General features: G+C 40.7%; 2 protein-coding genes across 4 annotated transcripts; both read right to left on the bottom strand.

The window, feature by feature from the left end:
- Positions 1–2229: 2229 nt before the first annotated feature.
- LOC105198792 lies at positions 2230–4318 on the bottom strand. 2 transcript variants are annotated; one of them, XM_011165632.3, is made up of 3 exons: positions 4132–4318; positions 3086–3585; positions 2230–2844 (listed from the first exon to the last, which is right to left on the bottom strand). In XM_011165632.3, the coding sequence occupies exons 2-3, from the start codon at positions 3567–3569 to the stop codon at positions 2555–2557; spliced, it is 774 nt and encodes a 257-aa protein (XP_011163934.1). In that variant the 5' UTR covers positions 3570–3585; positions 4132–4318; the 3' UTR covers positions 2230–2554. The 2 variants fall into 2 exon arrangements, with proteins under 2 accessions (XP_011163934.1, XP_039311063.1); XM_039455129.1 differs by having other exon boundaries at positions 4016–4307.
- Positions 4319–7375: 3057 nt separating this feature from the next.
- On the bottom strand, positions 7376–10949 carry LOC105198793. Of its 2 annotated transcripts, none has more exons than XM_039455064.1 (3): positions 10488–10949; positions 10201–10380; positions 7376–8289 (listed from the first exon to the last, which is right to left on the bottom strand). In XM_039455064.1, the coding sequence occupies exons 1-3, from the start codon at positions 10754–10756 to the stop codon at positions 8055–8057; spliced, it is 684 nt and encodes a 227-aa protein (XP_039310998.1). In that variant the 5' UTR covers positions 10757–10949; the 3' UTR covers positions 7376–8054. The 2 variants fall into 2 exon arrangements, with proteins under 2 accessions (XP_039310998.1, XP_011163935.1); XM_011165633.3 differs by having other exon boundaries at positions 10205–10380; positions 10488–10947.
- Between the last annotated feature and the right edge of the window lie 3219 nt (positions 10950–14168).

The raw sequence follows: 14168 nt of genomic DNA, 5'->3' as shown, positions 1-14168 counted from the left end.
CTTCTTCTCATGCCTTGTCCTACACCTTTGCCTGTTCCGTTTGTTCGTCTGTGCGCTGACCGCTTCTTTGCTACTTACAATTACAAAATATTCGAAGCCATTGAAATGAACCGCGATGAAAGAATCAAGAAAAGATTTTTTGCTACATATGATGATGAAACTTGTTTCTCGATTATATTCATTGGGTCTTGTTAAAGCTTATCTTTTTTTCCTTTTTTTTTAGATATGATGCGAAAGATAAGTGAAACGTTCATAAAAGTATGTAATTTTGTGCAGCTATTGTACACGTTGTTATGCGGGTTAGTAAAACTATATTATTGATCCGCCTTGTTTTCCTCCGTACCGTTGGAAGTGCAAAGTAGGATATAAAAGAAAAAGAGAAAAAAAAAGAATTCGCACCTTGCATACTGGAAGCACGCGTGAATGAACGAAACGAAAGTTCTCACCTTTTTTTTTTGCTTCTCCTTTTTTTTCGTTTGAACTCGCATGTCATTCTGTAGCTTTTTGCCTAGCTGTTCTTTCTCTGTACGGTTGGTTTAAAGCAAACAAAATGGATTATTAAAATAGGAATGAAGCCGCGTAGAGATGAATGAACGGGAGCTAATCGTTAGGATGATACATCCGCCAGGATGCAAACAATAGAATAAGCAAGTAGATGAATGGTTAATAATTATCTAATAACAGCGCGCGCGATAACGCAAATACGGGTATTCTCCGCGCACAGCTCTAATTTGTTTACTCGCCGCCGAAGAAAGCAGCGATATTAGTACTTTCACGAGAATAAATTTGTGCTTAATGTAAACTCGGTGCTAATTCCTGGGTATGGCCTACATAGGACATTTTTCTAGTCCACCCCTCTACCTTTTTTTATATCACTATTCGGTAATCGCGATTGCAATTCTTAGGATTTGTCGCAACAAGTGACGATTGTAAGACAAATTAACAGCGACGTTCTTATTAATTTCGAATTCGTAAACTCAGTATCGAAATATCTAGAGTGACGTTTCAGTATTCACATTAGAGTAATCGCGTAAAGAATTGTGAATCACGACGATCTATCGAAGCAACTTTTGGAATTCAAAGATGGAAGGGTTCTATCGGCGCTTGGTATCTCAGGAACGGGACCACTTGGCCAACCTTGCGTTCTTGGGCGTTTGGGCGAGAGACAGAGAGGTCGAGCGACGAGAAAGAGAGAGAACTAGAGACGTGAACTTGCCAGAGAGAATCGGGGGACCAGGCCTCGACTTTTTCTTCGGTACGGTAGAGAGTGTTAGGCGCACCTTGAAAAGACTCAGCGCGGATGCTGACTGGCCCGATCGGTCTGCTCGGCCTGGTTTACTTCCCGAGTGTGTGTCCACTGACTGGTCCCCGCGTGTACATCTTACCTACACGCAGGCTCTCTCACGAGCGCGCACACGTAGGTTTACAGGTACGAATACGCGTACGACGGGACGAGAGTCGAACAAGTGCCATGCGTAAGGATGGATACATGCTCGCATGGACACTTCAAGTTTTATTCGTGCGTCTCTCGTATGTAGGTAATGCCGCTCCTTTTCTGTCCCTCTATGTACTTATGTCCTATTCTATTACTCGCTACTCCGCGACAGTCTTTCTCCATTTTTCTCGGCGAAACAGCCATGGAGACTCGGAGATGACGTACGTTCATTTAGTTACATCGAGATAATAAACCGTCATTCAGATAGGCAACTCATCGTTGCAACTACTCGGTCGATGCCTATAAAAGCCTTTCTCTATCTCGTGCATTTGTCTCGAAGCTTTCCACCTCCACGATATTCATTCACCCCACCATCCCACGATTCGCGCATTGAACTCGCTCTCTTACTTTCGATCGAGTCCCGAATTGGCGGGCCATCAGTCGGTCAGGCTCCAGTTCTTTTACAAGCCTCATCCCCATCATTTTCTTCCGTCCATCTCACTCGTGCTCCTTCTAGCATATTTCTATTTCGCTCTCTCCCGCTCGTTGCTCTCTCTCTCCTTGCCGCTCTACGACTTTAGCGTATCGTCGACATCCGTTAGTTTCACCCGAATTTTAAGCATCTCGCAATCGACGATACCGGAATTTTATCGATCGACCATAAAGATATAAGATTTAAGCGCAACTAACACACGGTAAGGTTTCAGAATAACCAGCTATACATATGTGGATTTCATTCAAGAAATTCATTGATAGGAAATGAAATATACATGAGAAAATAAAATATGCATATGATAATTTTAGGCTTAATTTATTTGCGCATTTATAAATATACATATTATAGAGGGCGTATCGCAGTTACGCATGAAACAATAAATATCGAGGATGATTCGTGCACGAGTGATCTCGTATGTGCGATGATCTAAAGTGAACACAACTGAATAGAAGACAGTGAAAAGAGGGATCAGACAAATGCGAGATGTTTCGCAAATAGAGTTTGGAAAGAATTATTCAGCAGGATGGAAACAGAAAAATTACACGACAGAAGAGAGAAGAAATTTCATGGGAGGAAAGAAGATGATTGAAGAGATGCTATGATAATATTTGTAAATTTTTTTCCTAGGTTGACGATGGTTTGTATGCAGAATAGGCAATATCGTGTCCCGATCTTGCCCATCCGCCCGATCCATGTCCTCCCCCAACTTGAACGACTTCATGCCCGTGATCGTGACCACCGGATACGAGTTTCTTTAATCCGATGATAGAAGCGAGGACGAGCGCAAGTTTACTCACTATCAGCGCTTTGCCAGCCAACAGCGCAAGAGCGCCGAGCGCTAGAGGCACTAATGTACCACCGATTAATAGAGGAATAGCGAGAAGACCACCCATTTTGTTCTTTTTCTTGCGACCTAAAAAAAAGTTATTACGATTACGATTCCAATGAAAAAAATTCCATATTCTAATTCTAACAATGTATTTAACAAACGATAGAGTTATGGAAAAACAATTTTTTCAATTAATTTCATCACAATATATATTTATTATAAATAGTGCAAAAATATCTGTTAGACAAACAATTACAAGTTTTTATATTTTATTATTTATAAATCCCGTTCTTTGAATTATCTTTATAAACGAATGTCTTCTTACCTTCCTCTGTGAAACTACGTTGAAGCCCCTCTACATTTGGCAACTTTAGCTTCAGAGTGTGACTTTGAAAGAATTTGGCAATTTTGTCAAAGATCATACTATTAAGAGCGTCCTCTTTATCGTCCAATGCTCGAGGTAAACTAGCTTCGATTTCCTCCACAGATTTTTCCGGCTCGGATTCATTAGTAGCTGATTCATCTCGTACTAGAGTGACGCCATCAGTCACATGCAATTGGGCCATTCGAGATACCCTATCCATAGCTGATAAAAGCTTCAACTTCAAGCAAGAATCTAATTCTCTACTGGAACATTCCTTGTACAGTAGATAGATAGATCGCAAGTCGCCAAATATGCCATTGTTATTCGATCTTGCAGTTTGTTGCTCGTTGATAGAATTTGACGCGGGGTTAGTTTCGGCCGACCTCGCAGAGACCGCTGTCAATAATACAGCCAGACATACGTAATAATGCGCGAAATGTTTCATTTTTCCAAGTTAATATCTGTGAAAAAGAAATCAATTCGGCATTTTTACTTACTAAATAATTAATACATCTATAATCTGAGATTCTATAATTTAATAATGTAGAATCACAGTTATAACTTGTTGCATGTTGCAAATGAATAAATCAGCTAATAAGAAATGAAGCAATTACTTTTATGCATGCCTGCATATTTGTACAAATAATTGTTTAATAATTTAAATTCTAAAGAAAATTATGCCATTAATTGTACTGTTGAAAATTAAAACTGATTAAAATTTATCACGTTTATTATAAATTAAAAAAAGAATAGCAACTTGCAAAATTGTTAAAAGTACTTATGTCTCAGCATAATATCTCAAAGCATGATATTCTTTGAATAATCCCATTATTTTTATTTATCATCTATCTGAATGAATAAAAATACATTTTTTTCCATGAAATTTCGTACATATGTTTCTCGTATGCGTCACAGGTCTATAAGACTACCAACACTCGATGCGATCGCCGAAGGCAGTTGAAAGTCAGTTGAAAGCCGCAAAGTTAAACCTCAATGAAGCACTATACCTTCGACGCGGCTCGATACGAAAATCAAACGTCTCGTCCTTTGCTTTTTCCTCGGCTATCCGGCTGCGTCCACACGAGGATTATTTCGACTTCCGTTTAATTTAACACGATGTGCGTGCCACCACGAGATGCGTGTATACCTGAGAGCACTCTAAGTAGACTGTACGTAACGGAAGCCCTGCCCTAGCTCTATATATCTGGCCAGGTATACCTCCGTACCGAGCGATATTCTCCCCACCTGGTTGGCATCGGTGTACACCACCATTGCGCGACTATTTTCATGCTCGGGCATTGGATTTGAGAACGGTTGCTTTTGCACTCGAACCAACCACCCGGGAGACGAGAGTAGAGAGCAGAATTCCACCGGAACGCGCGTCATGATCTCTCGAGCTCTTCCCCCCGGATTTGTCTCCCACCAGCAACATGTCAGACGCATCCGAGTGGTTCCGCTGCAATTTTGCCGAGAGCACAATTCTACCACCATGTTTTTCCGCGGATCCTCTTCTCTTTCTTTTTCCTCTTTATCGTCCTCCGTCCTCTCATTGATACTTCGTACCTCGTACTTTGTCGGCGGCGCACCGATTTAATTTGACCGGTTTAACCGCATTTCGTCCGTATTCCGTCGTCCCGCGTCGTTATTCCGTTGTCCCTCTTGTGCGTGGGCGGCGTCGTTAACTACGCATTGACTGCCAGTCGACGTGGTTCGATGCTCCCGCTCTGTTATTCCTAGACTCTAATTTCTCGTCGACTCGTTCGCTCGAGTTCACGGAGGGATAGGAACAAGATTGAAAATGAAAGGCGCACACACCTCGACGAATGATCCGTCGTCGAAAACGTGCGAGATACGCGCATCTGTCGCAAGATCAAATAATACATCGCGGATGTACAATAGAAAGCGCCTTGAACGTTCACGGTCATTGATATATTTGATAAGCAGGAAGCGCAATAAAATATTAAGTGTGTTATTGGCACGGGACTACATACCCATAGATTATTCTCTCTCGTTTATGATACTATAAAATCGTTCCTTCAACTAATTGTAAGATGGCGAGATAATTTTTAAGAATTCGTTACTCCAACTGTTTCTTCCTAGACCCCATTTTAATTTTAATTAATTATTTACGCGAGAGAAATTTTGCGGTAATATCGAATTGCGGAATGAGCGAATTACGTGCCTCGGGCGAAAGGCACATGCTTCCAAATACTTGTAAATGAAAAAAAAAAATTCTTTCAAATGTCGATCGAGATAGTTTAAAGTCACTAAATTCGCATCGATTGGATATAACCGCATTTCTCATCACTTTTCAAGTATTGGGCGCACAATTATACTGCCGGCAGTAAACTTGTGATTTTTTGGTTCAGTTATTAAATCAAGGTGACAATGTATGTTCCACTTTTCAATGGGAGATCGAACAAACGTTTCCCTTTACTCATCAACATAATCATGTCATCGAAAAAGAGAAACGATGAATCGGCGAATTAACGTATACCGTTACGCGCGTTAGGCACAATTTCTTCATCCGATTAATCATCTAATTCGCACGATGCTTCATCTTTTCACTTGGTCCCGCGTATCCTTGATTTTTCATCCTGTCCAATTCGATATACGTCAGTGGACACGACTTTAACTGGGTCATACCAAGTGAAAACGCGTTGCACGTAGATACACTTAGGCCACCGGCGTTTCCACGAAAGAAGAAACGAAACGGAGATCACCATCGCGTAAAGAAAGAAGAAAAAAAAAGCGAAACAACTTCGTCTGTCGTAGAATTATCATTAGAACATAATTTTCTGTAGCCTATTATCGTACCATCCCCTTCGCCTTCGTTAACACAGCGTTAAAACTGCCAGTGCATGACGTTTTCATTGAGCTGCACGCTATTCAAGAAAGCATCACGACCAGGTAACGGATGCAGAAGAAAGAGACGCTTCTTCTCTTCGTCCTCTCTTGTCTCGTGGCTAATTCCCCGCTAAGTCGTCGTCACGAGTCCATGCGATGCTGCCGGAACTTACCTGCATAATGTCGCGTTACCGATTTCTCGTACGCGTACGTGCCGTGAAAATGATCTCCCTGAACGCGACGCAACGCGACGAGACGTGGCGAAAGCGACGGATCTCGTAGGACGCTACGATGAGACGGGAGATAATAATCGCGCGCCCGGGCCTCCGTTTCCGATTCGCGAAACCACCGGACCGGACGGTTCTGAATTCCATTTTGTACAACCGTTTCGTCGTACGGTGATTTTCTCGACCGGCCCGACACGCGTGGCTGCTCGGCCGATGAAACTGTCGTTATTGTACATCCTTTTTCTTCCTTGAGGCCACTCCGCCAGCAACGGAAGGAGCAGCATTATCCTCGGTATGCAGGTTACCAGTTGTATACCTGGCTGCTCGTGCGTCCGGTTTTGGAGGCCAATTACTGGGTTAAGTTAAATATCGTCGACGCGCTTATAACACATTATTCCCGCTGTACTTGTGAATCGGTGGCGAGTCTAGAGAAATCTAAGATTGCGCTGATTGCAGACGCTTTAACTGTCGTACGACTAATCCTTGTGAAACAAATACTAAATCGTATCAGTGACATTACGTGACATAAAAAATAGATATTTTCTGACATTCATGCGGACCACAATCCAATATCTCGTATAAATTAATTTTTTTCTGTTTTAAAGACATCTAAAAATTAATGTCTTTTTAAATATGCGGCTCAAATAATCGCAATTTGTATAGAAATAAATATCATTTTCAATGCTTCAAGAAACAATTGTCTTCAATTGCGTTTAAAAACGTAAAGAGGAAAAGAAGAGAAAGCGACAAAATTATAAAATATTACTTATCATAAATCTACATTTATAAATGAATCGCTCGCGATCTTGTATATATTAGACGATACAATAAAGCGTCTGTGCCACGCATTCTTTGACTACTTTCGCCCGCGCTCGTGAACTTTATCCTATTTTCATTGTACCTATTTATGTATGAAAAATGTGGTACAGCGGTACATCCGGTATACCGATCGTGCTCAATAGACCGTACGGGTTCAATAGACCGTATTTCACGGTCTTGTGTTACGCTTTATGACTACGAGTGCAAGTGCAGTATTATGTATAAATAGAAGCACTCGGTCATGAACCACGGTCACTCTTACAAGAACCGCAGGATGCGCCAGTTTCTTCGGCGCTAGCGAACGGCTGCAAGTGAACTTAACAACGAAGCTTTTTTTCTTTGGGATAAGATGGAGGCATCTCATTTGTCGTTCTTTTTATTACAAAAAACAGGAGGTTTCATAATGGAAGCACGCAGTCAAACATAAAATAAATATTAATTATATAAGATACAACGAATAAATAACGAAGTCACGTAAATCTACGTCGTATATAAAACAATGAGCATCTCCCAGAGGTACTGGTGACTGGCCGTGGGATAAATCGACCATCATGTAAAGGATAGAGTAAAAAAAAAGACAGAGAGGAAAAAAAAGAAAAGAATTAAAAGTTAAGAGATCAGAATAGAAGCAGATTCGTAGAGGTTTTCAACTAAAAATAGCGAGCGTCGGACACTATAGGTAGCGCCATATTTTCCTCAAGTAGAAAATAGACTAGGTATTGTACATAGTAATATAGCTTAGGTAAGAAAGGAAAAAGGAAAGAGGTAACGAGGAATGCGGCGAGTGAAGCAGGTGTGAGTGTAATGAAAGGGAAGAGAATCGTCAGAAGAAAACGGAAGAAAAGAGCGAGAGGCGGGACGAAAACTTTCTATGGTACGATTAAGCTTGTGGTTGGGGTTGGTGAGCGCGATAGGCAATTTCATGGGCATCTTGCGGCAGACTCCTGGCCCATCCGTGTCCACTGCTACCGTAACCACCGCCGCCGCCGCCGCCGCCGAAGTCACCGCCGCCGCCGTAACCGCCATGGTCGTCATGACTAACGTGGCTGGTACTGTGATGCGGATGCGAGACTACCTCGTAAGTCACGTGCTTCTGATGAGAACCAAGGAGTTTCTTCAATCCGATAATGGCCGAGATCACGAGAGCGATCTTGCCCACGAGCAGAGCTTTGCCAGCAATCATGGCAATCGCGCCGAGCGCCAACGGCAATAGAGCGGCTGCTTTCAAAGCCATGGCCATCATCAGTGGTCCTAAGATCTTCTGCGCCTTTTCTGTAATGTTTCAAATACGTACATCTTCATTTTGCCTAATACAACATAATGAGCGATAGAGAGATATTTGTCTCGGACGACTTTTTTTAAAATAATTGTTAAATGACTTTTGAACCCGTTGATTTTATCACGTAGAAATTTATGTGTAATAAAGATTGGTACACATAAAGTGCACGTATCCATATGTTTCTCGCTAACTACGGAATATAAGTATATGAACCGCAAAGTTTAATGCTATCATTACTCTCTTTTCACACTTGTGTGGAGAACAGGAATCTGAGTACGTCAAATGTAGAATAGTAGGTATGTTTGAGAAATATACGATTTTCGTTGTATGCCAATTATCCTCTTATGTGATGTACTATCAAGTTATTTATCTGTTTTTATGGAACGAATATAAAGTGTACAGAAACGTATACGTGCGAAATATATTTATGTAAGGAATATATATCTTTTTACGTGCTTATTTCTAGTTGGTTTTGCATTTAGAATACCTGATAAACATACAAGAATCCTCAATTATAAAGGAAAAGTCGACCTCATTACAAAACAATACTATTATTTTTTTTTCCAATTAGACAGTAAAAAACTCATAAATCTAGTGTAATTTAAAGTTAATTTGATAATATATATTTGCAACTATGCAAAATATTTTAAACAAAATATTTAATTAAAATATGTCATAACATATAATTATTACATCAAGAAGCCAAGTTACAAATAATGTGATATAATTTTGAACTGTATAAAAAAGCAATTTTTATATAAAAAACCGATGATTATTAATATAAGATGAAATTAATCATCGTAACAGTAACAATAATTTATAAACAGATAAACAAATGCCAAGATCCAAATATGGCACGCAAGTCAATTGTACCTGCATTATTTCTAGGCCCGATAATAATAATCCTCTGTAAATCATGTCGATCACGGAGACGCTAACGTTTTTTAAAATGGAAATGGTCGAAGGTCAAGGCGAAGTACCCAGGAAAGTATGTCAAAAATCTTGCGCGGCAAGATCTCTCTCGCTCTCTATCTGTCTCTCTCCCCCAACCTTTCAGTATCTACGGCGCTCTCTTCCTCCGTTAAGAGGTTCAAGGGGAAGCGGAACCAGTTCCTCAGTGGGTCAACGTCTGCGACCGGTATGGGCTTCCTCGTCGTCATTGCCGCTGTTCACACGGCAGCAATGAACGCAGAGAATTCCCATACCACAGCTGACGTTATCCCGATAAACCGTGATTACTTTTTTGTTATGCGAAAAATCTATCTTTTTCTTTTCCATTATACTTTCGTATGACTTAAAAAACATTTCTATTAGAAGTAAAAAAAGTCCAAATCAATAACAAAAAACCGTGTATAAAAATATTATTTGTATTATATATTAATAAAAATACGTACGTACACGTATATATATGATATAGAAAAAATATATGTACATTATAATAGAAAAGTTTTTAGTCGTTGCATGCAGAAATGTAATAAAAAAACTTTGAAATTTCGAAATAATATAATATATCGTAAATAAATATTTTTCACTGCAGAATCATCTTTTAAAAAATTTGTGCAAAATAATCAATTTTTTTAATACTATATAAATTAATTAATAAAAACTGTAATAATTAAAAATTGTATTTATACATGCAAATATATTGAGAATTACAACCACGGATGACTCATAGAACTACTCGAGAACTACATTGCTACGTTAGTTTCGCTTTTAAAGCAATCTTTTATTTAACAAGTGTAAGCAATCACTGTAACAAAATTTCTCCGCTAAACGAAGTAACAAACTTAATAAAACATAATTAGATGCTATCTCGTAACCGGTTTTGTATCGCGTTTAAGCGCATGTAAACCCTATACATAAGTAATAAGATAAGTAATAAGATATCTCATCATGTAATATACTCACTTTTTTTTCCACGACTCTCGACAGCATTGTCATTAAAGTCTTCGAAACCGCGTCCAGCAGACTCAATCGCTCCTAAAATATCGCTGCCTTTGAGGTCAACTTTGACTGAATGCGTCCTCAGAAATCTTCCAAGACGATCGAATAATAGCGTATCCAAATCGTTAGATTCGATAGATCTGCCAAAAAAGCAAATGTAAATATAACGATTCTGTCGAATGAAATTGCAAAGTTGGACGCAAGCGCATATTTGGAGCGCTAGTTCACAAAACGAGCGACAACCAACCTTGGCGCACCCTCGCCCTCGGCGTTGGACGTTTTGACGACGGTGATGCCCTCGGACAGAGTGATGTCTTCTTTGTCGGCCAGCATCTTGTCGACAAACGTAAATACTTTGTACTTGATGCAGCTGATGGATTCCTTCTTCAGGCAATCGGTGTATATGCTCGCCACCAGATCGTTCTCACTTCCGTTGGCCTTGTCGCTAGTCGGCAATGCCAGGGTCGCGGTCAACGCCGCCGACAGCCACAATAACGTCACGAAATGCTTGGCCATGATCACCGCCAAGTGCGACTTCACCGCGTTCTACGCGTCTTCGTGTAAACGAAGCCGAAGATAACCTCGAGTAGCACGCTGATCGTCACCGTGCAGTTTCTTCTCGACTCTTCCGTGCCCCACGTGCAGGCGCGTTGTTCAAGCACGCCAGGATGCGCCGATGCTGCTTCGTGTGTTACATCTAAAAGAGGTTGCTTTGCTTTTATACCGAAGTATCGCACGAGGGGAGTCCTCGCGAGTTCGCAGGCCATCGGGGGTCCGCATTCGCGTTGTACGCTCTCTCGTCTCCCTCCTTTCCTTGCTCCTCTCTCGTTACCCCCCACCCCTTTCTCTCTCTTGCTCCGTCGAGTATATCGGCTACCACAGGATCTCCCCACATTGACTTCCTCCCCTTTCATCGAACTCCCTCTTGTCATCCCGCTTATTTTGGCAAGGAAAAAACCAGCGAAGCGCAAAAAAAAAAGAGGAAGAACAAATAGAAATGCGTTGAAAAAACTTTGGGCCAAAAGAAGTATGTAACGCAGAGGGATTCGCGAGCGAGAATGTCGAGGACCTTATTACATATTTATTCTTTAGCCAGGATTAACATATTTTCGAATTACGTTTTTCTAGTCAACCTTCTCGTCTCCTCTTCGCCGTACTTCTCCGCCTACTCTTCCTGCTAATGTATCTCTCACATGTTCTCACGCTATGGACCTACTTTAAGTCACATTAAATTACGATAGAAGGGGAGTACGTCTGGTACCAATCGGGACAAAGTGCGATGAAGAAAATCCATATACAGCGAATGAAATCTAGAATCATCCAGGAAGACAGAAAAAAAATATATGCAGGTCCTATATGATTTGCCGCACCATTTCACCCGTCTACTATTACTGCGGCGCAGAGTGTTGTGTGACTTAAATGACCATTGCGCGTGCAAAAGTTCATACGCGTAGCAATGGACGTTGTTTCGAAACGTCTAATCAAGAAAGTCTGATCGACTGTAATATTTTTCGACTGCAAGATCATTCCCTAGTAGGAATCGTGGAACATGATTCTAAGAGTCTTAAAATAAATTATTCAATATTTCTCCTCGTTTATTCAAATAACCAGAAGCGCTTCGGCCGCTCCAGATACTTGGACTCAATGAGGCCATATAGGTATACGTTCGATAGATATACGGTATACCGCACGTGTATCTTTCAAGGATGAAGATCCAATGCCGGCGGATGCGATTACAGGGTCCATTAGCGACAACTGATGACTCATATCGTACAACTTTGGCTTGATTAATTTATTGTATCAAGTAGCACAATGTACAGCGTTAAGAATCTAGATACTAAGTCGCTTACGGTAAACCGTAATTATTTTCGTTCCTTTACGCAGTTTTCTTAACTACAATAGTACGTTATGGGAATTATCTTACCATCTGATTTCTTAATTTTGGTTGGAAATTACGGCTTACGGCGATCGCTGTGAACATACAGGTAGAGACAAAACTGCAGAGAACTCGTTGTACGCGTGATCTTAACGTATCGAAAGCGCTTAATTGTTGTAAATGATGTTGCTCTACCTTCGAAAATTCATCGGCAGATGATGAACACGAGATATCATCCCTGGAACGAGGTCGCTCACCTATTTATAACTGGGTCGAGAGTTGGGCAATCGTTTTGGTATCTTTCTCTCTCTTTCTATCTCTTGTCTCCTTCTCCTCTATCTTTGTTTCTCTCGCTCTTACTCTTTTTCTTGTTCTTACACACAGTAACGATGTTCTCGATCCCGACTTCTCTCGGGGATCAAGATTCCCCCCGTACACGAGAGCGAATGTCGCCTTGAGCGAAATCACACACCTGACGCGGCCTGTAACCCAACGGATTCTTTAAAACATCCAGTTTCAAGCGAAGCATGGAACAGAAAATCATCGCGTGTATAAAACAGAAGCAAATGTCTCTTATTCTTGATACTTGATTGCAATGGATCCAGAAATATTCGACATTCTTATCTTTAAACATCTTTGTCTATCTGACAATAAATGAGCAAATGAATAAATGTTGCTGTTCACACTTGTGTTTAGCGTATATTTAAACGCTAAAAATCACAGTAACGTAGCAAAGCTATGTTAAGATATTTTTTTCAAATATAAAGATGAGAGGGTCTATGTCGATTGTCAGATCTTGAAATATTTTTTCTCGGCCCGTTTTTCATCTTTAGATTACATTGAAAGAAGGAAATCACCGAAAGTAGCGGAATGCTTTATTAAAGGTTCTTTAGAACTTATAAATACAGCAGGGAAGAGAAAAAGAGAGATCCACGCTTGGTGAGCACGAAGAGAATGTTAAGAACAAGCGATGAGAGAAACCGGGCTCGAATATCATGACGCTCCTACGATACTAATTAGGTAGTTGCCGAAAGCAATTAAGCACGAGAGCAGCAATTAGATTTCGTTACAGCAGATACATTCATTCTGTAAGACTGTACGTGACCCTGGCCGTAGTCGTTGAAAGTCACGGGAAAGGTAACGGTCGCCCGGTGATTGTTTCGAAATCACGGCGCTCGGTGAAGTTCAAGGTGTACCAGTCAGCACCTTAGTCAACATATAATACCTGTGTATGAGCCACTGAATGCATACGTAACATCAACATATAAATGTACTGCTGGTATGTATCAAACTGGCACAGACTGTCTGCCAAGTAAAAGTGTCTTTTACGAATCAAAATTATCTCGTGCGAAAATATCGTAGGATTAGATACACACACACACACACACACACACACACACACACACACACACACACACACACACACACACGCGCGCACACACACGTACACACGCACGCACACGTACACACACGCACGCACGCACGCACGCACTCACACACAATAGGAGATTGGAAAGTTAAAAAACCGTGATAAATTTTGACTCACAAATCTCTGGCTGATCGAATAATTTGACTTTTAAATAAGTAGAGTATATGAAGGAAATATAAATGATATAAATAGACTTTTATTATATATTTCTAAACAAGTAGAGTATAACCAAGACTATAAATTGCTGAAAATATTTTAAATTGCTAAGTGTTTCGCGTTTCAGAAGAGAAATGTTTGAATTACAAAATGCAAGAAGATCGGTGTTCTATGCCAATTGACAACACGGTGATATGCATGCCTAATAATGACCTAGGAAATCGACCTATCACTAGGAAATCTAGTAACCCAGTGACGCATGAGAAACTCTCGAAACTAATCGTGACGTGAGAACCATACCTGGATTTAGTTGCGAGTAAAAGACGCGATCGACACGGAACTTTACAACTCTCTAATAATGAGACGACGGACACTTGGACGCTATCAACGCGGAGAAATTCCACTTTTGTGAGCCCGAAGAACGATTCTATTCCGCTTGCACATCCGTAACGCGAGCTGTAATGGCC

This window comes from Solenopsis invicta, chromosome 11 (genome assembly GCF_016802725.1).
Source record: "Solenopsis invicta isolate M01_SB chromosome 11, UNIL_Sinv_3.0, whole genome shotgun sequence".
NCBI classification, from domain to species: Eukaryota; Metazoa; Arthropoda; class Insecta; order Hymenoptera; family Formicidae; genus Solenopsis; species Solenopsis invicta.
This window is presented reverse-complemented; position numbering and strand designations above follow the sequence as displayed.

Coding starts and splice junctions, on each gene's coding strand:
- LOC105198792 (XM_011165632.3), bottom strand. CDS start 3,569: ATGAAACATTTCGCGCATTATTACGTATGTCTGGCTGTATTATTGACA. Junction 2,845..3,085: donor ACGTAGTTTCACAGAGGAAG/GTAAGAAGACAT, acceptor ACTTTTTTTTAG/GTCGCAAGAAAAAGAACAAA.
- LOC105198793 (XM_011165633.3), bottom strand. CDS start 10,756: ATGGCCAAGCATTTCGTGACGTTATTGTGGCTGTCGGCGGCGTTGACC. Junction 10,381..10,487: donor GAGGGCGAGGGTGCGCCAAG/GTTGGTTGTCGC, acceptor CTTTTTTGGCAG/ATCTATCGAATCTAACGATT. Junction 8,290..10,204: donor CGAGAGTCGTGGAAAAAAAA/GTGAGTATATTA, acceptor GAAACATTACAG/AAAAGGCGCAGAAGATCTTA.